The 24,950-nt window shown below is 44.7% G+C and overlaps 1 protein-coding gene across 8 annotated transcripts in view; it reads right to left on the reverse strand.

The window, feature by feature from the left end:
• Positions 1 to 24,950, reverse strand: part of PTPRK (protein tyrosine phosphatase receptor type K) — a 415,019-nt gene that overhangs the window by 92,529 nt on the left and 297,540 nt on the right. For all 8 annotated transcript variants that reach the window (XM_081941530.1, XM_081941529.1, XM_081941536.1 and 5 more), the window contains exons 8-10: positions 23,087 to 23,389; positions 5,406 to 5,515; positions 2,367 to 2,568 (exon numbers count right to left, since the gene is read on the reverse strand). In XM_081941530.1, coding sequence (XP_081797656.1) covers positions 2,367 to 2,568; positions 5,406 to 5,515; positions 23,087 to 23,389 — 615 coding nt within the window. The remainder of the gene's footprint in view (positions 1 to 2,366; positions 2,569 to 5,405; positions 5,516 to 23,086; positions 23,390 to 24,950) is intronic.

Below are 24,950 nucleotides of genomic sequence, written 5' to 3' on the forward strand. Positions count from 1 at the left end.
AAACTGGAGTATTCTTCTAAGAGAATATCAGTTTGTAGTAAAGTAGCAGAATAAAACCTATTTTTTTTAAAAAAAATAATTTCATGTTCTTCCATGGGTCGGTATTTTAAAGATATGGACAAATTAAACGGGTAGCTCTAAATCTGCTACAGGCAGTAGAAAAACATGCCCAAATGTGCACCATTGTGCAGGTCTACCAGAAAGGCATAGGTGAGTTGTGAGGGAGAGAGATAGGGCATAGTTGCAGTGCCCCTGTAGTTGTAAGTGCTTGCTTGGCCTGGTAAGGTGACTGAAGCTTCCTAGTGCATGGTAGCTCTGGGTCGTATTGCTGGACCAGGCTGAGTCAGCTAAACCTTCCAGGAGCGGCTACAGGTTTGCACCCGCATTTCATTGCCTCCTCCCTCAACTTATGCACAGCCTGTGTCATCCCCCACCCCCGGCACTTCTGGGTGGCTGCCCTGTGCTCTTACCTGGGACACCTCTGCTTAATGACCCACTATTCTTGGTTATTGAAGGCAACTGGGAATGCTGGGATTGTGGTCACTAAGCAATGCGGTCTCACATTACAACTATATCACTTCGTGACATAAATTCTGTCCCCAATTGTAGTTGTAAGTCAAGGACCATCGGTCTCCCATGTTCATTTTGCTCTATCCTAGTACTCACTTCTGGTCATTCCATGTAACACCAAAGAAGAGGCCCAGAATCCATCACTAAACTAATAATAAGCTGTAAGACCACTGGTTATTTGTAGTAGTTTTGTATATATAAAGTCCTTGTGGATTAGAGACTTAAGATGGGTCCTTGTGGCTGGATCCATTCCAGTGTCTCTGCAATCAAATGATCCAAATGGGGACATGATTGCCATTTGCAACTTTCACTGCCTGCTTCTAACAAGCAAAGTTAATGGGAAAGGCTGCAAATCACAATCATGTGTTCTGACCCAGCCTTTGCAAGTAATGAAAAGGCATTTACTCACGAGTAAAACAACCCCCTTTTTTATAACACAGCAGTAACAATCTTTTATTCGTAGGGATAAACAAAAAATGAAACATAATTAGTCCCAACAAACCTGGGTTTATCCAAGAAATCCGAATTCTTTGCTGTATACTAGAAATGAACAGTTGTCTGTGACAACCGGCCACTGTAAAATTTATTTATTTCCCCCTCTTATTTATTTCCCAGCCAGGGAGGGCTTGGCTATCGTCTGCATCTCCCTCTCCCTGAGTGCCGGCTTACTGCTTTCCTTTGCTCTCCTCTTTTCCTTTCTGTGCATACGCACATCTGGGATGGGCGCCAACTGTTCCTCCCGGTCATTCAGCTCAGGCCCTGAAGACAGCTGCCTCTCCACCTGGGGGAAGATCGAAGGCCCTGCCTCTGCCTCTGATGCTGCTTCCTTATCAGAGCCTTCCAAAGGCTCTCCCTCCACCTCCTTTTCGTCTGAATCTGCAACTATCTCTGCTGGCAGCCAATGGGTCACAACATCATGTGACCATAGGATGCTGCGAATGGCATTGGGTTTGCCTAATAACAACCTATTGGACTGCTGCCACTGCCATCATAAGTTGCATCATGTGATATCTCATTTTATGACAATGTTGCTAGTAACAAGGCTGCTGGTACCAATTACCAGAAGACTACCTGTACATGCAAGTTTATTTTATTTGTTTGCAAAGATTTCTAGCAGACTGCAGCATAGTAAATAAAATGATTAAAATAATGCATCTTCCAAAAATTGGATAACTGTCAGTTCCATTTATGCATAACAAGGTTTTTTAAAAATAATAATGATTATTAATTTATTATTATTATTTTAATCATTATTTTATTGATAGTAAAATATTAATATAATAATAATAATTTAACCATTATTTTTTAATGAACTGGTGAATTTGGGAGATTTTTGTGTTGTTCTGTATTTTAATCTTTCTATGCTGCCCAGAGTCACTTCCATCAGATGGTGGCAACCTAAATTAGTTAAAAACTAAGCAATCCAGGCTCGTTTTGGGGAGTTTAGACCAATTCCCACAATTCCTTCAATGTAAAGAACACTGGGCTGCATTCTAATATATAGCGTAGCAAAAATAAGTACATGTAACTGCATAGGAGATTTTGGACAACCATTTGCAAAATTTCATGATAATCTTGATAATTCGCTATGAATCTTACAACAAGTCTATATCTTCACCGATTTAAATATGGGCATCCATAAATACACATAGCCATCTTTCTTGTTGCCTATTTATCACTACCACTTACTATATCATGTCTTCCATGAACTCCTTATATGGAAATGGTGTTGGTTTCAACTGAAGAAAGGAGATTTAATGTGACAAATTTAATAACTTTTCCATGTTTGCCCTTACCTGAAATATTGGTAGTTACATTGATGGCTGTCGCTGGTCCAAACCCTTTGACAGTGCTGGCCCTTATATAAAACTGATAGGTAGTCCCAGGATGTAGATAGGGAAAAACATGGTGTGTACTGTTCCATAATTTTGACACAGTTTGAGGGGGCCCAGCCACTGGAACTGCAGGATCAAAGGATCGTATGCTAGTGTAACTGACCTGTGGAAATTATGTCAGAGGTTTAGTGAAATTCCAACCCTGGTTAGTACTTTGCTATGAATGAGTTTCCTTTTTTTAAAAAAAAAATAATGTTTCATGTTAGTCTTTGAATTTTTCATTTTCTTTGAATTCCTGTAGTGAAATACAAGTATAGTGTTACTGATCCTTATGACCAGTGGTGGGATTCAATTTTTTTTTACTACCGGTTCTGTGGCCGTGGCTTGATGAGTATGGCATGACTTGGTGGATGTGGCAGGGGAAGGATACTATAAAATCTCCATTTCCTCCCAAACAGCTGGGACTCAGGAGGCAAAGAATAGATGAGGGCAGGGCCAGTCAGAGGTGGTATTTACTGGTTCTCTAAACTACTCAAAATTTCTGCCACCGGTTCTCCAGAACTGTTTAGAACCTGCTGAATACCACCTCTACTTACAAACTACAAAATATGCAAACAGCTGTGATTTGTACAATGCTAATCAGGTTTGTTTGTTTGTTTATTTTATAGCACATTACCACATTTTTTCTCCCCTTTTTTCTAATAAACTTACAGATACAGAAGTTGTGTGATGTTTGCTTATTCAAGTATTTATTCTGAATGTACAATGTATACACTGAACTCTTCCTTTAAGTATTTTTATTGAAGAAGCAGCAATTAAAAGTACCCATTAAAACACAACAAAAACATTGGAATATATGATTGAAGCATTTAAGTGCCTCCAATAGATATTTAGTTTGTTTTAACAGGAAATGTGGTAATGACAAGGCTGCCTACTTAAAAAAAATGACAGATACATAACAAATTGAATGCCAAATTATTTTTCTCCTTCATTCCTCAAGGGCTCATTCATCAAATATATGATTTTTTTCTTTAAAAAAATCAGTATTTGCATTTCAAGTTTCCAGGAGAGAAAACCTTGAAGTCTAGAAAATGTCTCATATCTATTAATAATTCTCACATATATTATCTGTAGCCTTTATTGGATAGAGTTCCATTAAATCATGATTTTCGAAGGCTATATATTAATGCTACCAGATCTAAATCAAAGTTGCATATTTAAATCCTAGATTTTATCATTTATTACAAGAATTGGCAAAACAAGGTTTCATTATTATGCAATTTTAGCCTGTATTTTTCATTTTTTATTCTGAAAGTTTTATCCACTCTGTGACTGAAACAAAAGATCATTAGTAGCATATGCTAATTTAAGGATTAATTCACAGATTTATCATTGGGTGAGATGAGTGGTGTGTTGACAGTGATAATCTGCTCTTTAAATTGAAAAATGGACAATATTTATAGCCCTGATACTTTTATAAGGTTTAATATATTCTAGTAGAGCAGGGGTGTCAAACTCAATTTCATTAAGGGCCACATCAGGGTTGTATTTGATCTTGGGAGGGTTAGGGGAGTGGGGTGGGATGTGGCCATGGTCGACATGGCCATGGTGGGCGTTTCACACAGGCTCAAGGTGCATTTTTTCCCTTTGCATACAAAGCAGTTATTGCACACAAAAGGAGATTTACTTTCTGGCATGAGGTGTCAAACTCAAGGCCCACGGGCTGGATTGTGACACATTTTCAGTTTGCAGAGTGCTACAAGAGACTGTGGAGACTGAAAATCGGCCATGGGGGGGGGAGGCACACATGTGCCCTCCTTGCGCCTTCTTTTGGCCGGCAGAGGCATCACATATCCTTTGATATTTCCAGGCCAGCCCCAAGGGTCAGATCTAAGCCCCCCATGGGCTGGATCCGGCCCATGGGCCTTGAGTTTGACACCTCTGATGTAGAAGCAAGAATAGGTCATAACACACTTCTCTTCCATTGTTTGTGCTCCAACATAACATAAGTTGAGTCACTTGACAATGAGATGGGTTTTCTGAACAGGAGAGACTGCCCATGTCCCTATATGAGTAGACATGCTCCAAAATGCTGTTTTTTATAAAAAGACTTTAAACACCATGGAAATGGTTTCTGTTGTATGTTGCTCAGCTGCAGGTTTATCAGTGGGCAGTGGGATCAACTCAGTGGTGGGTTCCTCTCCCTGTTGCTACTGATACGCTGCTCACGGGGCCGGACGTCCTGCTGTGCATGCATGCACACTTCACTGCCCCTGCAACACCCAGTTGCTTGTCGGAGATAACGCAGGCACTGCTTGCTGTGCGCACGTGTGCAATTGACCAGTTGCTTTAAAAACAGTTATAGAATGCGGGCAGGTGGCTGGGCCAAACTGGCCACCGTACCGATACACTGACAGCTGCTCCTGGCTACTACTGGTACAGCCATATCAGGCCATACTGACTGGAACCCACCACTGGACAAACCCCAGAAGGCAGGGACCCTATGAAGTAACAGCTCACTTACCAGAAATAGACTGAAAAGAAGAGGCTCCCATAGCCCCCCTTTTCATTTCTACACTTTTACATTGTTATTCTAATAACCTGGGATCAATTCAGAATATTTAAAGTGCTTTTGATCAAGGATATATTCCAAACCAATATGCACAATATAATAATGCATTCTGATTAAATAGATGATCTACTGATTTATTAAGAACCTGATGATAGCAAAAGAAAAAGAAAAAAAGCCTTGAGGATCTCATAGCCTATATCCAGAATCTAGATAAATGCCATCTGTGTTTAATTTTATTTTTTTCCAAAAATAAACCCATGTGTTTTTTGCCAAATTAAGCAAAAATGTCAATTCTTTTAACTCTTTTTAAGTTAACATTGTTCTTATGTTTTATATTATGTTTGTTTGTAAATGCTCAGAGCCATTTAGGTGAGATGACAAGGTAGAAATATGCTAAATGAAAAGAAATAAATAAATGTTATTACTACCTCATATTGGGTGATGATACCATTTGGGTCCATTGGTTCTTTCCAATTTAAGAAGATCTTGTCTTCAAAGGGAGTTCCTTTTAATGATTTTGTAGGTACGGGACCAGGCACTGAAAAAATAACATTAATAACATACAATATTATAATTCATTTGTTTACATTCTGCATGCTCCTAATTCAACTAACCTCTGGCTGCTGAATACTACATCAAATATATTTGTGTATGTATGAGATGTTGTTACTGAAATAGCCAAGAAAAGGAATAAATTTTAAATGATTCTGTATTTCAATTCTATAGGGCCGTTTTAGGCTGAAAAATGTCCTGTGAACAGCCTAAAAATGACCTGAAAAAACAACCAGAAAACAGGCATGTGTGCACCGGCCAACTAGTCTTCAGCTTTCCGGTGCTTCGGCGCTCGCACATGCATGTACATGTATGTGTGTTCCAGTTTGGGCACTCGGTTCTGAAAAGGTTCACCATCACTGCTCTAGGGCATCTATTAAACAATTCACATTAGATAATCTCAGAGAAACTGTACATTCAAAAACATGGAGGTGGGCAACAATTTGCTTTTATTTAAAAACCTACATCTACATTCAGATAGCTTTTTAAGTTATTTTTTTCTCGTGCTTTAATTTAAGGCACACAAATTCACATATGACATTTCCTGCATGTTTTCAAGACATGTAGCAATTTTATAAAAGCAAAAAAAAAAAAAGTTAGAGGATAACAGAAAATATTATGTAATATGCCTGCAGCATTAAGAAATGGCAGAAAGTCCTTTACTGGTGTCAGATTTATTTCAGATTGTGTGAAAGTACAAATAAGTTGCCCCTTAGGCACCCAATGTAATTTGATAAATTAAAAATAAATTCGCAATGTAAAGCTATGGTAGGTACACAGATGAAATTCTGAACTCTCATTTTTGTGAAAATATATTCATCCATATGTCCATTTCGGACCGCTGTTCTTTGCCTCCCAAAGCTGACAAAAATATCACAGCAGATCACAGCTGATACGCCTTGACAGTCCTTCTGGGCTGTACTATGGCCCTTGCTGATCTCCTGCAGGTCTTCTTCTTCTTTTTTCTATGGGAATGCCATTTGTTTCTCTTTACTACAATTCAAAGGAAACTTGGATTTCAAGGCATATATTTTGGCTCAAGTGATAGATTTATTTTGATCAATAACTGCACTGCAATATGCCCAGTAAATCAGGGGTGTCCAAACTTGGGAACTTTAAGACTTGTGGACTTCAACTCTCAGAATTCCCCAGCCAGCATGGCTGGCTGGGGAATTCTGGGAATTGAAGTCCACAAGTCTTAAAGTTCCCAAGTTTGGACACCCCTGCAGTAAATTAATGAGGTTCTGTTATGTTCAGAGTTGGATTGCTTGTTACAAATTCAGCCACTAAGGTTGCCCATTTAGGGCTTTGGGATTGGGTATAAAATCAAAGGATTGAGAATTATCATCATGCAGTGAGAATGAAAGTAGATCCCAGCAGTTCACTAAAAACTGGTTATCAAACAAGATCCATTTCCACACCCAATCACATTTTTGGTTCCATTGCCTTGCTGAGGCACTTAGGAACTTAATTGCACTTCGTTAACAAAAAGCTGTAACTTGAAAAAAAATCCATTACAGATGGTGCTTGACTTACTGACAATTGAGCCCCAAATTTCTGTTGCTAAGCAAGGCAGTTGTTCAGTGAGGTTTGCCCCCTTTTACAACCTTTCTTGCCACAGTTGTTAAATGAATCACTATAGTTGTTAAGTTAGTAACATAGCTGCAGAGTGAATCTGGTTTCCCCATTGACTTTGCTTGTCAGAAGGTTGCAAAAGGGGATCACACATGACCCAGAACACATGTCCATGCCGATGGTACAACAGTCTTAAGCCGTAGTGGGATTCAAATAATTTAACAACAGGTTCTCTGCCCTAATGATTTCTTCCAACAACCAACCACCAAACTGCTCAGAAGGTTAACAACCGATTCTCCCAAAGTGCTATGAACTGGCTGAATCCCACCACTGGTCTTAAGTATAAAAAGCAGTCATAATTCAGGCATAGTATTTACACACCTTCCCTACCGGTTTGCAAATGTGAGCCTTCCACTCATGCGGCTTTGGCGAAAAAGGGCCTAAATGGGTTGCTATAGATCTGGGGTGGGTGGGTGAAGCCACCTGCAATTTCCGCTACCAGTTTGCGCAAACTGGTCCGAACTGGTAGAATACCACCTCTGGTGCCACTGTAACTTTGGACGGTCATTAAATGCTCACAAGTGTAAACTGAGGACTGCTTATTTATTATTTATTTATTTCTTAGCGCTTATAGACCGCCCCCTCTCCCGAAAGGGACTCGGGGCGATGTACAGTCCATATCAAAATACATCATAAATAACTATAAAATTTAAACAATTAAAATTATTAAGTGGATAGATACATAAATAAGAGGAGGATAAAAAGATATACAGAACTGTACTGCTAAGTAAATAATTTAAAATGTACAGATTTTAAAACCCCAATATCCTATAAAATTAAGTTTAAAAGAACAATCCCCCTAAAAAACCAGTAAGAAATATGTATGCCAGGAGGTAGACATTATCATTATGCCAGGCCAGCCAGTCAGAACAGGTGTGTCTTCAATTTCTGTCGGAAGGAGCGGAAGTCAGTGGTGGTTCTAATGTCAGGGGGGAGGTCATTCCAGAGGGTTGGGCCCATCACAGAGAAGGCCCTACTCCTTGGTGTCGCCCGTTGGCATTGCCTAGTGGACGGCACCAGGAGAAGCCCCTCCCTGTGAGAGCGAATTGGCCGCAGGGATGTGTGTGGGAGGATGCGATCCCACAGGTAGCTAGGCCAGCTTGTACTGAGGTATAGGCTTAAACCAGTAGAGCAGGGTTGTCAAACTGGTGGCCCATGGGCTGGATGCATCATGTACAGGCCATGCCCTCCCCAGCACCATGAATTGGAAAAACATTGTAAAACATCACGTGATGGAAACGTGACACGGTGAGCTTGACACCCGTGCAGTAAAGGATGAACTGTGACCCTGAATCTGATTCCATTTTTGTAAGATAAAAACCACTTTGGTAATAATGATCAGTGCATAGCTCTAACAAGGGCTTCTTCCTTCACCAGCAGGCAACTAGGAGAGAGAGAGAGAGAGAAGAACATGCACGTAGTCTTTGTTTGGCAATTGCTTTATTTAGGGGTCGTTTGAAGTTACAACAGCGATGAAAAAAATAACTTTACAACTACTCCTTGCATTTACAACCTTCGCAGGTTTGTAAAGCAAAAGGAAACGGAAGTAGGTAAGCAGACTCACAATTTCACTTAGCAACTGCTTTGCTTAATGACCAATTTACTAGTCCCAACTGTGGTCGCTAAATGAGAATTACCTGTAAAGAGAAGGAAGCATTGGACAGAAAGGAAAGAAGGGGAAATCTTGTCACTGAAAAAGAGAAAAGGGAACCACTGTTTATCTCAGCCCTCTGTTCTAATCACTGCATTCAGGGCAACCAAATGCAGTATTAACCCAATTAAATGTCTCCATTATTTTCTATGCCTTAGAAATCTTTTAGCATTATTAGTACCATTGTTTGCCAATATTCCCCAGGTGCTAACTGAATATTTTTGCCATTTTCAATTGCAATTAATAAAAGTGGATTAAGCATCATGGCTCTTGACCAGCTTCTTACTTCTCCAATAAACTTTCTTAATTTATCCAATTAATAAGTCTTAAGAGGCCTTTGCCCTTTCTTCCAAATCATGCTAATGCAGAATGTGATAAACCAGCTGTCACCCCTGCTTGTTGCCGACTAGTCATGGTTCTATATACCTGTGCGGATTCAGGAGTGAGTGTTGGAAGGGACAAAACAGCCAAACAAATTCTGATAGCTTTCTGCTTTGCTGATAAGGAGCTAGAAAGAGAAAATCGTTTAGCTATTCATAGAACATCACGTTAATAGTCAAAGGAGCAGACATGGAGCTGGCATCCAGGGAGGAAACCTTAAAACTTCCAAACGACACGTTAAGATTGGAGAGAATTCTAAGACCAAAAACATCAGCAACGGAGGAGCTGATTGGAAGCTGTATGTGCTATCGTGGTTAAAGCAAACTGGACAATTCTACTAGCTGTCGATAAAAGATTGTGTACAGTAGGTGTTGTGGCCCTCCAGTGGCCAGCAGATCTGGCAGCAGATTCGGACAGTGAGGAGGTTGGGGAGAAGCATGGGCTAGTCCTGGAGTCTGGAGAAAGCTGTAACGAGTGCTCTGCGTTGGAGGCAAAGATGGGGCAAGGACCGTCTGACAGTTATCAGCTGCCTTCAGAGTTGGACATCAGTGGGGGAGGAGAACAGCTGGACCCTGTTCCCAATGTGTGCGCATGCACAGAGCTGCCAGGACAAGGGAACAGCTAAGGGACAAGGGTCAACTCAGGAGTAAAGCTTCAGATGGACTGTGAATGGCCCCTCCCATAGGGAATAAAAGAGGAGCGAAAGGGGAGGGGAGTTTGCAGGAGACAAGTAGTTCAATTCATTAGAGTGAAGATCTGTTCCTGACTTCTTGCCAAGTATTGTCTGCCACAGAGTGGCGTTTGAAAGATATTGGCCTGGCAGCTCTCCAAGCCTGATAAAGGCCTGTAGTTATGAAATCTCTTGAAAGACTACTGGCCGGGACTTTGCTGGAAAGGAATTCACTTTAAACTAAATAAAAGGGGTTTTATCAAGACGATGAGTCGGCTTCGTGCTTTTGGGAAGCCTAGGTCAGAACAGTAGGCTGCTACCTAGAGTAAGATTAGCTGTAAAATCTAAAATGGACTGAACAATTGACACTAAGCAGGACTTATTTATTTGAATGTATTTATAACTGCCCAATTCCAATGAACTCTGGATGGTTATAAAAATAAACCATAAAAAGCCATAAAAAGAGAAAACATAAAACCTCACTGACAGCCCAGATTAAAATGATCTTATAAATACACAAATCAAACCAAACTAAAAAGGAGCCTCAGAAATGCAATAGTACATTAATACATTAGCTCTAGGCCTGGGACCAAAGCCAGGTTTTTAGAGCTGGGGGTGATGGATATGCTTGAAGACCAAGAACATCAAACTACCAAGGCCCCTGAACTCAAGTAAATCTCCTTAATGGCTTATTCAGGCCCTTGCAGATGTTGTCTCATTAGTTACCTTAAATCAGTACTTATACTTTTAAGTTGGAACTGGGAAGTAACTAACCACAATGACTTGTGCCAACTTCTGGTTTATTAATTATATATCTTGATTATAAGCAGAAAATCTAACCCATATTATCAAAAATAAAAGGGCTGGTATATAACATCATTACTGATCACCATTTATTACACAACTATAGAAAGGTACACCACTTTTAAGTGGGCAAAACCTTGAATTCTGCCTCCAGTGATGTTCAACTAAATTTGGCTCAAACAGACGGTGTGGTCTCTACAGTACAGGTAGTTCTCAACTTACAACTTCAACTTACAAGAGTTTGTTTACTGACTGTTCAAAGTTACATTGACACTGAAAAATGTAATTTATGATTGTTTATCACAGTTACAGATGACCCATGGGGTGCAGTGGTTAGAATGAAGCACTGCAGGCTACCTCTGCTGACTGCTGGCTGACTGCAATTTGGTAGTTTGACTCTCACCAGGCTCAAGGTTGACTCAGCCTTTCATCTTTCCGAGGTCAGCAAAATAAGGACGCAGCTTGTTGGAGGCAAAATGCTGACTCTGTAAACTGCTTAGAGAGGGTTGTGAAGTGGTATTTAAGTCTAAGTGCTATTTCTATTACAACCTGTGCAGCATCCCCATGGGCATGTGATCAAAATTCAGATGCTTCGCAACTGGTTCAAATTAATGACTGTACCTGTGTCTGTAGGTTATGTGATCACCTTTTGCATCCTTCGCAAAGCGAATTCAGCGGGAAAGCCAGATTCACTTAACAACCGGGTTACTAACTTATCAACTGCAGTGATTCACTTAGCAACTGTGGCAAGAAAGGTTGTAAAATGGGGAAACATTCTCTTAACTAATGTCTCACTCAACAACATACATTTTGGGCTCAACTGTGATTGTAAGTTGAAGACTATCTGTCGTTGTACATTGGATCATGGGGAATTTTCCTCTTTAACACCCAGAAGTATCTGATAGCACAACTTTCGAAAGAACAGTGCTGAAGGAAAAAAGCATTGTGCAGGCAAATAGCCAAATGATCCCAGAATTTGGCTATGGTGATGGTGATATAAAATAGGAAAATTAAAGGTTTGCATGCCAGAGAATAAATACCCAGTGACTTATCATCTCTTCACTTAGCAACAGAAATTTCAGGATCAATTGTTGATAAGACAAGGACTACCTATAATGGAATTTTTCAAGTTAGTTTTTTGTTAATGCAGTGCAAACTTTGGGATTGTGTATAAAATCAAAGGACTGGAAATTATCATCATGCAGTGAGAATGAAACTAGATTCCAGCAGTTAACCAAAAACTGGTTATTATACAAATTAACATTTGAGATCCATCTCCACACCCAGTCACATCTTTGGTTCCATTTCCTTAGTGATGCACTAAAGCACTTACTCAAGTAGGCCCTTCATTAAACCTAGAGCAATAAATAGGAGTAGAATGAGGAAATGGGGACAGTTGGGGACGTATATATCAGAGGTAGGTTCCTGCTGGTTCTAACCGGTTCGGTAGAAGAGGTTCGTCAAATCTACCATACTGATTAGAAGAGGTTCCACCGGTGGACCCGTAAGTAAGTTACAGAACGCCTGCCCCGACCCTGTTGCTCGCTCGCCCCGCCCGTTGCGTCGCAGCTCGCTCACTCCCCCGCCGTCCGCACTAAACTAGCTCAGCATGCTGGTCACTGATTGACTGGAGTCCAGTCAATCAGTGAGCAGGCTGGAGTTCACCCGCCCACCTCTAATACCGGTTTAAAAGCGCGGCCCCAATGGCCAACATTCCTCTTGTTCCCCAGCAGCTGTTGCATCACACTTGCTGATCGGGTCCTCTCTTTGCTTCGCCTTCCAGCAGCTTGCTGCTTCCCTCAGGTAAGCAACTAAGTGTGAGGGTGGTGGTGGTGGCGGGAGGCTAGTGTATGCCAGCTCATGTCCTTGCGAAAGCCACAGGCTGGTGTATGCCACATGGCCGAAAGGGAGTGGGCAGCGGCAACGGCGGGAGGCTGAAAGATGAAAAACTATATCTTTACTGTTTGTTGGGGGACATCCTTCCTGAAATGACTGTACATTGTTAGGTGAAAACAGAGGTCTCTTCTGTTACCTGTAGTTTAGTCCCCAGCTTACAACCACAATCGAGTCCTGTTCTGACCCCCCTCCATCCGGTAATGAACGCCGACATAGGCTTAGCTGTTTGCCACACTTTATTTACAGTACTATAGTCTTGTTGGCTGAAAGCCCAAACACGACTCACAGGCAAGATGATGGCAGCAACCCAGACTCCAACAGATACAGACAAGAGCTTCTCCAGCTTGTTACAAACGGAAACACAAGGCAGATCAGACAAGGAGTTCTCCAGATTACTATGAACGGTTGCGTCTTGCAAAAAGCTTCCTCCCAAAATCCCTTCTCATATATGCTCTTGGGAGGGGCCAAGCTACAACCACCTGAGCTTGATTATCTCTTAGGAGCTTGTCTCCGGAGCAGCTGTTGCCTTCGTTTCTCTGCCCGTCTTAATCTTGCGTCAGGGACAAACTCCCTTTGATCCTCCCCACTGCTCCATGCCTCAGGCGCCTCCTGGTGGCCAACTTGCCTCTCTGGTCCTGCTCTGGGTCTGAACCCTGCTCAGGGTCCTCCATCTCTTCCATAGCTGATTCATAGGGTTCATCACTATCTGAGTCCCTCAGCAGCTCCAACAGATCCTGCTGGGCCACAACAAGTCCAATATTGTTTTATTTCTTCTGCAGTTAGCATTATTTAACAGGATGAAGAGGCAACAGAGTATGACCGCTAGGACAGTCATCTTTCCTATGTAAGTAGCTGTTTATTACTTTATGTGCTTGTTTCATCCTTAGTATAGTAATGCAAGCAATTAAAGTCTTCCTTTCTGTATCTCTTTGTGCAGGCCATTCATTGGAGCAAGGTGGTCAGTGGTTAACTTCAACACACAAAAGGACAGTAATCTTCCTTTTCTATTATTTTGTGTGCTGGTTTCATCCTAATGCAGTGCATGCAATGAAAGAGTTCATTTCTGTGTCTCTTCTTTGTGCAGGCCATTCATTGGAGTCAATGATATTGAAGACTGGCAAGGACAGTCATGTTCCTTCTGTAAGTAGCTCTTTTATTGTTTTGTGTACTTATTTTAATGTTATTTAAGTAGTAAGTACACAAAATAATAAATTTCCTTTTTTATATCTTTTTGTAGATCATCCATTGGGGCAAGAATTCAGTAACATCGTATTGGCCACTCCCATCCGGTCACATGACTGCCAAGCCACTCCCACCCAGTCACATGGCTGGCAAGCCACTCCCACCTGGTCACATGGCTGGCAAGCCACTCCCACCTGGTCACATGGCCAGCAAGCCATGCCCACAAAGCAGGCCACACCTACAGAAGAGGTTCCAAAAAATTTTGAAACCCACCACTGGTATGTATGTATGTGTGTGCGTGTGTGTGTGTGTGCGCACACACACACGCACACATTTAAGGCACACCTCATATTGTTACTTTGAATGTGTTTGAGAATGCAGGTGTAGAAGTGGGGAGTGCTTGTTTTTGATTCTTTTAGTTTAGGTCAGTGTTTCTCAAGTTTGGCAACTTTAAAACACATGGACCAAATCCCAAAATTCCCCAGTCAGCATTGGCTAAACCTGGGAGGCAGGAAAATGGCCAGGAAACAATGGAAACAAACAATAAAGCTAGTGAAAAATGAAACTTGACTCCTCTGAAAGAGGCTTGGCATGTATTCAAACTGCTTATTTCTGCCTTTATAAAACTGAATAAAAAGAGAAAGAATTGCAAATTATGTGGTCTTGTTTTGTCTCCATCAGATCTTGAACTGGTTGTTCGTATATCCTCTGTGGCAATGTTGTCTCAGTTCTCAGTTCTCTATCTAAGAGTCATTATTTTATATATCTGGATTCAACTACAGCAAATTATTCACAGAAGTATGCTGGGTGAAAATATGAGGCTGTCAAAAGAGCATCTGAAAACCCAGTGTGCAAATATATGTAGTTCCACATTTGTATTACAAAATTTGTAGGAATATCAATCAGAGGTTTTTAAGTAGCTGGAGATGGCAATGCTGTGTCTGCGGATCATTTACGTATTTCCCAATATTTCTCCATTTTTTTACATGGAAATGGGGAAAAGAATTTGTAGCTGGCTGATGTTCTACCTTGTGACATTCAAATATTTTGCTAGTGAAAATTAAAAGGATGGAAAACAGCACAACAGTACAGGGTAGATACACCTTTGTTTACTATAAACTGTGAGACATAAATAATAGATACGGATAGGTAAATGTAAAATAGCCTCCAGCCACAAAGTACATTAAGAGAAAAGAAATTGGAAGAATACAGACACATAACTTTAAAGACATTTTGATCCTGTACCCAGGAGATTAAGTGAGAGCTAGTAAAGTATATGGTTAAGCTGTTGGATTAGGTGCACAGAGAGCCATTTCTGGCCTTCTACTAGGCACACAATCCAAGTGTGTGTCTTTGGGCCAGTCACTCTCGCTCAGCCTTAATCACTGTCAGACTCGGTGACAAGCCGGCTGAAAAACAAAGCCCTTCATTGCATCATGCATTGATAGTTTTACTGTGACAACTAGGTGAGCACAATGTGAAATAAGTGGACCCTATATAATCAGGATAAATGCTATGAATAACCCAAGAGATGAATTGTCAGATGGATTCATGCTTATGTAAAAAAAAAAAAAACACCACCAAGAGTTCACAAACAAGTATGTCCATTGTCAAACTTCTCAGGTATCAACAATCCAAGGACTTGAGCCATGTCTGCTATTAGATGTCGGCAGGAACTCAGGCGGAGGCGTGAGGAGAATTTAGCTGCTTTATTAACACGCACAACGTTAGCAGAATACAGAAGGACAAAACACACCGGGCTGTTTCTGTCTGACCGCTTTTATATCGAGCTGTCAGACAGGACAGCCAATCCGAACACGGGGATTGCCCGCGCCAGCCAGGTCGCGTCTGATTGGACAAGACGCGACCTGGCTGTTGCCGGCAGAATACAAGAGAGTGCCTGACGTCATGCCAGGACTCTACACCCCTTCCCCCCCAGCGACAGCGCATGTGCGTAGGTCGCACATGCGTAGTCGCGAAGATAAGCTGGGCGGTGCCGGACCCGCCCAGAACGCCTCAGTGTTGCAGGCGTCGTCGACGGGGAAGGAGGTGCCCGTGGTAGCTCCTCCCGCAAGGGAGTGGAGCTCCGGGCGCCATCTTTGAGGCCTACATCCTCGGGTGGAGACTCAATCAAAGGTAGGCAGGGCCGAGGGGGCGCGGTCGACGATGGGCTTGCGACGGGGCTAGGCGGAACACTCATTGGGTAGGATTGGCCTGATTTAGGGAAGGCCAAAAGTGCGGTCAGACCCGGTGGGACCCCCCCATTGGGGTGGGCGTTCCCTGCTGCGGACGGCCGGGAGGCGGCGTCCCAAGGAACAATATTCGGGGAAAACTGAGGTTCGCCTAATGGCCATGGTGGAAGGGCACCAAAAGGCAACGGTGGTAGGGCACCGTGAGACAACTCTGCTGCTGATGGGGCAGGTGGAGTGATGTCGGCGGTCGACTTCGCAGGGCTGTCGTTGGACCCGGACGACTGGCGGCGCCTCAGTTGATCCAGGTGACGCCGCCATTCGGTCCCATCAGGTAACTGGACCCTGTAGGAACAGGGACCGGTTATGAAGGTGATGGTGGCAGGCACCCACCTGGCATCCCCCGAGAACGCCTGCGCCCAAACCGAGTCCCCCACCAAGAAACTACGGGGAGGGGGGCCCAGGTTGCCAGGCTGTTCCTTGGAATAGAGCGGGTGCAGCCTATCCAAGGTGGTCCGCAGGCGCCGGCCCATCAGCAGCTCGGCTGGAGACCTTCCGGACAGGGGACAAGGAGTGGCATGCTGTACCAGTAGGTAAGCAGCCACCCTTGAAGGCCAGTCGCTTCCTTCCATCCTGCCCAACGCCTCCTTGGCAGAGCGGACGGCCCGTTCCGCCCTGCCATTGCTAGCGGGATGGTAAGGAGCGACCGGGGCATGGCGGATGCCCTGCGAGGCCAGGAAGACCTGGAACGTGGTGGAGGCGAACTGCGGGCCGTTGTCTGAGACAATGACGTCCGGCAATCCGTGGGTGGCGAAAAGCCTAGTCAAAGCTCTGACTGTAGCCTCTGCTGTGGTGGACCTCATGAGGATGAGCTCCACCCAGCGAGAGTAAGCGTCCACCACGACCAGGAACACCTGGCCCCGGAATGGGCCCGCGAAGTCCAAATGCAGGCGGGACCAAGGTCCCCGGGGCAGTTCCCATTCCCTGGGCGCGGCTGCCGGAGGCGCCGGCCGGGAATGCTGGCAGGGAGAGCAGCCGGCCACCCAGGAGGCGATCTCGTCGTCCATCCGGGGCCACCAGACATAGCTGCGAGCAAGGGCTTTCATTCGCACTATGCCTGGATGGCCCTCGTGGAGGCGAGCCAGCACCTGGTGGCGAAGGCTGGGTGGAATCACCACCCTGTCACCCCACAGGAGGCACCCACTATGAAGTGACAGCTCCAGCTGCCGGGCCTTGAAAGGACGGAGGTCTTCGGACACCGGCCCTTCTGGCCAGCCCCGCAGGACCCACTGAATGACCTGGGACAGGGTGGGGTCTGCCCTGGACTGGGCGGCCACTTCCCCAGAGGAGAGTGGCAACGCCCCGTCGGCTATGGACAAAACCGACAGGCAGGGCACTGTCGGGGGGTCTGTCACTGGGAGCGGGCAGCGGCTGAGGGCGTCAGCATGCCCTATGTGCTTCCCAGGTCGATACTGAAGGGAGTAGCTGTAAGCAGCTAAGAATTCTGTCCACCGCGTCATGCGTGGGGACAGGATGGGGGGGGGGGTCGGCTTGTCACCGGCCAGAAGCCCAAGGAGAGGCTTGTGGTCAGTGAACAAGGTAAAGTGCCGCCCATACACGTAGTCGTGGAACCTTTTGATCCCAGACACTGCAGCCAGAGCCTCCTTGTCAATCTGGCTGTAATTGCGTTCCGCAGAAGTCAGTGTCCGGGAATAAAAGGCAATGGGGGCCTCCGAGCCATTGGGTAGGAGATGGCTTAGGACCGCCCCCAAACCCACGGGGGAGGCGTCACAGGCTAGAGTCAGAGGCAGTCTGTCACTATACTGAACTAGAACTGCCTCTGACGTCAGTAGCTCTTTGACAGCCGCGAACGCATGCGCCTCGCGGCTGCCCCAGCGCCAGGCTGCCGATCGGTCGAGCAACCGATGCAGCGGCTCGGCTAGTGACGCCTTGTGAGGGAGAAAAGGCGCGTAAAAGTTTAGCAAGCCAAGGAACGCCTGCAGCTCCGTCTTGGAGGCAGGCGTGGGGGCGTTCCGAATGGCTGCTACTTTAGAAGGGGTGGGGTGAATTCCCTGGGCGTCAATAGTGAAGCCCAGGAAGTCCACCCTAGGCACAGCAAACGAGCATTTGCTGCGCTTCAATTTTAAACCCGCGCCCCTGAAACGATCGAGGACCTTCCGAAGTACCTCGATGAGGCCTGATCGGCTGCTCGCAGCGATCAGGACGTCATCGAAATACGGCACCACGCCTGGCAGCCCATGGAGCAGGCGCTCCATGAGGCTCTGGAAGATCCCCGGGGCAACGGACACGCCAAATTGTAAGCGGCGGCAACGGAAGGCTCCACGGTGGGTGACGATGGTTTGCGCGGCCGCCGCCTCGTCGTCCACCGGGAGCTGCTGGTAGGCCTGCGCCATATCCAGTTTCGCAAAGATGCAGCCCTGTCCTAAAGAGTGGAGCAGGTGCTGCACTACCGGAACTGGATAGGGGTTCGCCTGGAGAGCAAGGTTGATGGTCGCCTTAAAATCCGCGCAGAGGCGTATGGAGCCGTCCGCTTTGACAGGGATCACTAGTGGTGTCTCCCATCTAGAGTAGTCGACCGGCTCCAATACCCCCTGCGCGATGAGCTTATCTAGCTCAGCATCCACCTTGGCTCTCAAGGCGAAAGGCACCCTACGGGCCTTCAGCCTAATCGGGGCAACCTGGGGGTCGAGGTTTAGGGAGATGGGGGTGCCCTTGTATTGCCCAAGCTGTCCGTCGAAAACGTCAGCATATTGAGCCAGGACGTCAGCCACGTCAGGAGGCGAGGCCACTACCTGCCGAACCCCATGGACAGAGAGACCCAAGGCAGGGAACCAATCGAGGCCCAATAGGGCTGGCAAGGGTTTTTCAACAATTAGTAAGGGCAGGCATCCAGAAAAGTCCCCGTATTCCACCCGCACCAGGTAGCAACCCAGGGTATTAATTAAAGTCCCCTGGTAGTCCCGTAAGGCTGAGTCCGGGGAAGAGAGCTGCGATTTGGAGACGCCTGGGCAGAGGCGAGAGAACTCTGCCCAGGAGAGGAGAGACCGGGAAGAGCCCGAGTCTACTTCCATTGTGCAGGGAGAGCCCTCGATCAGGAGCGATGCTTTGATGCGTTCAGCACCTGCTGCGAGGGTGGCCGACTCTGCAGGGTTGGGTTGTCGCTCGGAGCCAACAGCGAAACACCCCTCTCGCTGTTTTCGCTGCTGTTGGCTCTGCCGTCCTGCTGGCTTTGCTACGCCGGCCGCTGGTGCTGGAGCGATGTCGTCTTGCTGGGACAGCGGCAGGGGAGCCCGGCAGACATGGGCTAGATGGCCCTTCTTCAGGCAACGGCGGCAAACAGCAGACTTGAAGGGGCAAGCTGAGCGATCATGCTTGCCGCCGCAACCCAAACAGGCAACGGAACCTTCACGGGCTCGTGGAGGCGCTTGCCGCCTGGCTGGCTGGCTGATGCGGGCCACCATGCCGTCTTCCTCGTAGCTGTCAGGCAGCGGGACCAGCTCGTCCACTAGGCAGGTGCGACCAGCGGGGCTCGGTGGCGGCGGCATTTGGAACATTTCTGCCATCGATGCATCGGACAGCTCCGCGGCTCTGGCTTGCTCGATGGCTCCCTCAAAGGTGATGTCTGCCTGGGATAGCAGGCGGCGCCGGAGGCGCAAGTCCTTCACTCCGCACACGAACTGCTCAGTCAGTGCCGAGTCAATATTCGAAAACTCGCACTGCATAGCAGATGTGCGGAGTGATTGGAGGAACTGGCTGATGGATTCCTCCTGTGTCTGGACACATCTCCGGAACGCGTAGCGCCTCGCGATCCACGAAGGTGTCGGGGCAAAGTGGTGCCGCAGTTTGCCGGTCAGGGTTGCCCAGTCGAGCGTGTGCACCGGTCGTGGAGCTGCCAGGGCTCGGGCAGCGCCAAACATTAATGGGCCGCAGCAGCTTAGGAAGAATCCACACTTTTCTTCCTCAGGAATGTTCCTCTTGCCATTAGCTATGAGGAAGCATTCGAAGCGCTCGAGGAACGCTTCCCACGATTCTCCGGCGCTCCCGAACGGCGCGAATGGAGGCAGGGATGCCATCACTTCGCCTCAGGGTGTCACGGAGAGGTAGCGAGAGGAGGAATTCAGCCTGGCTGGTTCGGCCGACAAGGAACGTGGTGGGTCAGCGGCGGCTGTATCCCACCTTCGTCGCCAGTATTAGATGTCGGCAGGAACTCAGGCGGAGGCGTGAGGAGAATTTAGCTGCTTTATTAACACGCACAACGTTAGCAGAATACAGAAGGACAAAACACACCGGGCTGTTTCTGTCTGACCGCTTTTATATCGAGCTGTCAGACAGGACAGCCAATCCGAACACGGGGATTGCCCGCGCCAGCCAGGTCGCGTCTGATTGGACAAGACGCGACCTGGCTGTTGCCGGCAGAATACAAGAGAGTGCCTGACGTCATGCCAGGACTCTACATCTGCCATTCATTTCATGTACAAAATGAATGGTTCATAGTTTTGAAGCAACTGTTTCTGTTTTGCATTCACACAGATACAAATGTGCCTGTATAACCAAGGAAAGAATAAATTGTTTTAGTTTCATTTAGTTCTGGTTGCTCTGCCTGATAAAGTCACTGGAAGTCAATCCAGAGATGGTATTCAGCAGGTTCTGATCAGTTCTGGGGAACCAGTAGCAGACATTTTGAGTAGTTTGGAGAACTGGTAAATAAATACCACCTCTGACTGACCCCCATCTATTCTCTGCCTCCCGAGTCCCAGCTGATCGGAAGAGAATGGGGATTTTGCAGTAACCTTCCTCTGTAGTGGGAATGGACATTATCCTTCTGCTGCCACGCCTACCAAGCCATGCCACGGCCATAGAACCGGTAGTAAAAAAAAAATGAAACTCACCACTGAGACAATCATACATATAGAAGAACAGGGGAATCAGTTAGAACGAGGGGCAATGATCATCGTTTCCCTTTGCTACTGATTACTTGTTTTCATCAATTTGGGATACGGGAAATGATTAGCATGTTACTTCCTCCATGAAATTCAGTGATTTTAAAAACACTAAATATCAGTGGTCCCCAACCTTTCCAGCTTGGAATGCAAGTGCCCACTGCTCGTGCAAATAGAATTTTGTGTGCGCCCGCTGCTCATGTGAGTAGAGCTTCGTGTGCACACGCTTACGCGCCACTTGTATGGCATGGCTTTGAACAGGACATGGCCCAGTAGTGGGCCACAGCCTGGCAGTTGGAGACCCCTGTTATATGTGATGACACATGTGGAATAAACTGAAAGTGAACCAAGTGTCAGTATGTTTCTGAGTATATTTCAGTGGCTTATCTCAGAACAACTGTCAACTTTGTCCCAGTTGAATGACTGTCACTCACTTTCAGTTAATAAAAGTGAAATAGTGCTTCCTGGGGATTATGACATTCTTTTATGGTACTTTATTATTAATATAAAATCACTGCATTTGGAAATTTTATTGAAGTACGACATTCCAGTTAAGAATAAAAGCCCTGCTGGTTCAGATCAGAATAATCTAAGTCTCGCAACCTGTTTCCACAGTGGCCAACCAGAAATCCAGAGAAAGTCTTAAAGGGAACATGAGTCACTGGGCCATTTTGTTTCTTTTCCACCAAATAATTGATAATTATAAGCATGCTGTTGCACTGATTCAGGATGTAGGACATAGCTATCAGTCAGTACGGATTACTAGCAGTAGGCTGCCTAGCTTGCTTTAATCTCATGAACTGTAATTGTTCTTTCACAAAGTCATATACTGTGTGGATCATAAACACTGAAATACATGTAAAAGTTATTTTAAAATCTTTTAATTTCAACCCAGGTTTACAAATTATTCATCCCCATCTGTCTATATTCTCTATTATTCTAGCTGTTGCATACCATATCAAACCATTATGGGAGATATCAATAATTGTGTAAGTTTACAGTCAGACAAACTACATTTTAGAGCTACTTGTCTTTTTTTTCTGTTATGTTAACATTTCTAGGTAGTTTGGGCTTCTGGAAGTTGTGTACCATAGATTTACTGAAACAGACATTGCTATAAATCATAGTCAATGCATTTCACTGTTTACTTTTGGTTTTCAACTTTAAAATTCTGATTTGTCTCTCAGGGCACTACATTAACTTTAGTTGAAATCCCTTGATGTTCAACTTTCTGGAATTTATTCCAAAAAAGCAATTCTACTGCGCTTCTCTACCGATGTTAATAAGATATCCCGACTGGATTCCACAGAGGTATACAATGTGAAAATCTGTGTACAACAGTTTTAAAATGCATATTTGCAATGTGAATATTCAGTTGGTTACAAACTCAACTATATGAAATTAAGCTACTTTCCTATATTATCATATCCATCTAATTAGGAATATTTAGTTTTGTTTTAATTTGCTTGAAATTAAGATTCATAAAGATAATCACTAATGAGCTTTGCAAACATTTAAAGCATCCTTTATTTTTCCTCAAATGTGATAAATAAAGCTATGTTGTAAGCAGAATTAAATGAAGATTATTTTAGTCAGCAATCTCAGTGTATGCAGTTGTAATTACTGAGAGAGTAGACTAGCATAAAAGTACATGCAGGTAGCCTCACTTAGCAATCATGCATTCAGTGAACCATTCAAAATTACAACAGTGCCGAATGAGGAGACTCCCAACCATTCCTTGAAGTTGTGGCTTTCACAGCTTCCCTGGGGTCATGTGATTGTGATTTGGGAGCTTAGCAATGATGATCATATCATACAATTATCATGGTCCCAGTATTATGCTGGGATATGATTGTCATTTTCAACCTTCATTGCCAGCTTCCAACAAGCAAAGTCAATTGGGAAATGAGAGGAATTCACAAGCTGCAGTCATGGGACATTGTGTTTACAACCACAGATTTACTTAACAACAACAACTGTAGGTATGGTGTGGTCATGTGATTTGGAGTTTTATGACTACCTCACTTTAAAAGAAAGAATTTTAAAAAAAACTAGATTCAAGGTATTTACATTACAATATTTACATACAATAAATATTGTCTTCAAATGACATTTTTAAAAATTTGTAAGGTATTTGAAGCCACACATCACAGTAACCAACCATGCTAAAGAATAAAACTGAACATACCATCTTCGTCCGTCTGAATAATGGTCTCTTCGCTCTCTTTCCGTCCTTCGGGATTTGTCAAAATCATTTTGAGGCTCACATTTGTGTAAGGAGGCAGGTGATTCACAACATGCTGTGGTGCTTTGGGATCCATGTCCAAGCAGTCAGCCTTGCTTTCATTATGGCCACGGAAGTAATGGTAGCAGATGGTAACATTGAAGGTATGGCAGCGAGTGATGTTATAACCCAGGGACTCCCAATCCACAGCAATGCGACGTGCCTGGATTTCTGCAATTTTTAAAGTCTTGGGTGTTCTCATAGGCTCTAAAATACAGAATATAACATCATCACATTAACAACACACGAAATATTAGGCCAGAGAATGTATGCATAAAACGAAGTCTCAAATATTTTTGCTTGTTTATAGAGGTTATCTCATTTATCTCTACCTACCTCATTCAATCATGCTAGGAGGCTCACAACAATCCATAGAACATAATTAAATTTACTTTTCCCTCCAGGCACCAGTCCAAACATTCTTATGATTCAATCTCCCCACTCCAGCCCAATGCTTGGGGAAAGAACTAGCTCTCCAGAAAGCTAAAAGTGTAAGGATCCCTCTGATTTCTAGTAGGAGGCTGTTTCAAAGGACTGGAGTGGCCAACAACAAGGTGCACCTCCAAGGTCCCATTTAAGGAAGGGGACCTGGAGTACACCCACATTATCTAACCTAGAGGTATGAGAAGATACCCTTAAAGGTAAAGGTTCTCCTCACACATATGTGCTAGTTGTTCCCAACTCAAGAGGGCGGTGCTCATCTCAGTTTCAAAGCCGAAGAGCCAGCGTTTTCCAAAGACGTCTCCGTGGTCATGTGGCCAGCATGACTAAATTCCAAAGGTGCATGGAAAGCTGTTATCTCCCCACCAAAGGCGGTCCCTATTTTTCTACTTGCATTTTTTTACATGCTTTCGAACTGCTAGGTTGGCAGAAGCTGGGACAAGTAATGGGAGCTCATTCTGTGATGCGGTGCTAGGGATTTGAACTGCCAAACTGCTGACTTTTCTGATTGACAAGCTCAGGATCTTAGCCACTGAGTCACCGTGTCCCTTTAAATACCCTTAGGAACTGTTAAATAACCTGGCTCTGTGCAATGTAGGGCTTTAAAGGCCATAAAGCGTCTTGGTGGGGGGGAAGGTAAAAAGCAATCGGAAGCCAGTGCAGCTCATACAGTAGTGGTATTCTTTGGATGATACATGTGACATCCAAAACTGTTTATGCTGCTCTATTCTAAACCAGTTGCAGTTTCTAGATGGTCTTCAGGGACAGCTGCATGCTGAGTGCATAGCTATAATCCAAATATGGTATGGATAGGTATGGATGACTGTGAGCAAGGCCTCCCAATCCAGGAATTGGTGCAGATGGTGCGGTGTCTGTTCCAGTCCCAAGTTCTGGAAGGAAGACCGACACCATTGTTGCTAAGCCATGTGGCCAGTAAAGTATTAGACACATGATTTAATTCCACACCTGTGGCCACTATTCACCAAAGTGCTTGAATCTTCTTCAGCCCCTCAGGTTCTCACGACCAGGATGAGATGGTGAGGACGATAAACATAATGAATACAGTATTTACTATACTGTATCTACTATAATAGATGGTAGTGCTTTTTTCATTCAAACACACAATAAATAATTTTCGTGCACCATTTTATTTTGCAGTTCTTCTATTGCATACTGAAACCTGATCTGCATGCCTCTTACTGGTAGATAGGGGTCTACAAGATGGCCATTGTGCAAACTTAAATTTCCCTTGTCACAAAATTTCATTCTCTTCCTGCCCCTTCTGTATAAGTTCTTCATAACATCCACGAGTGTTAAAAATGAAATG

The sequence above is a fragment of the Natrix helvetica genome, assembly GCF_964273705.1.
Source record: "Natrix helvetica genome assembly, chromosome: 2".
NCBI classification, from domain to species: Eukaryota; Metazoa; Chordata; class Lepidosauria; order Squamata; family Natricidae; genus Natrix; species Natrix helvetica.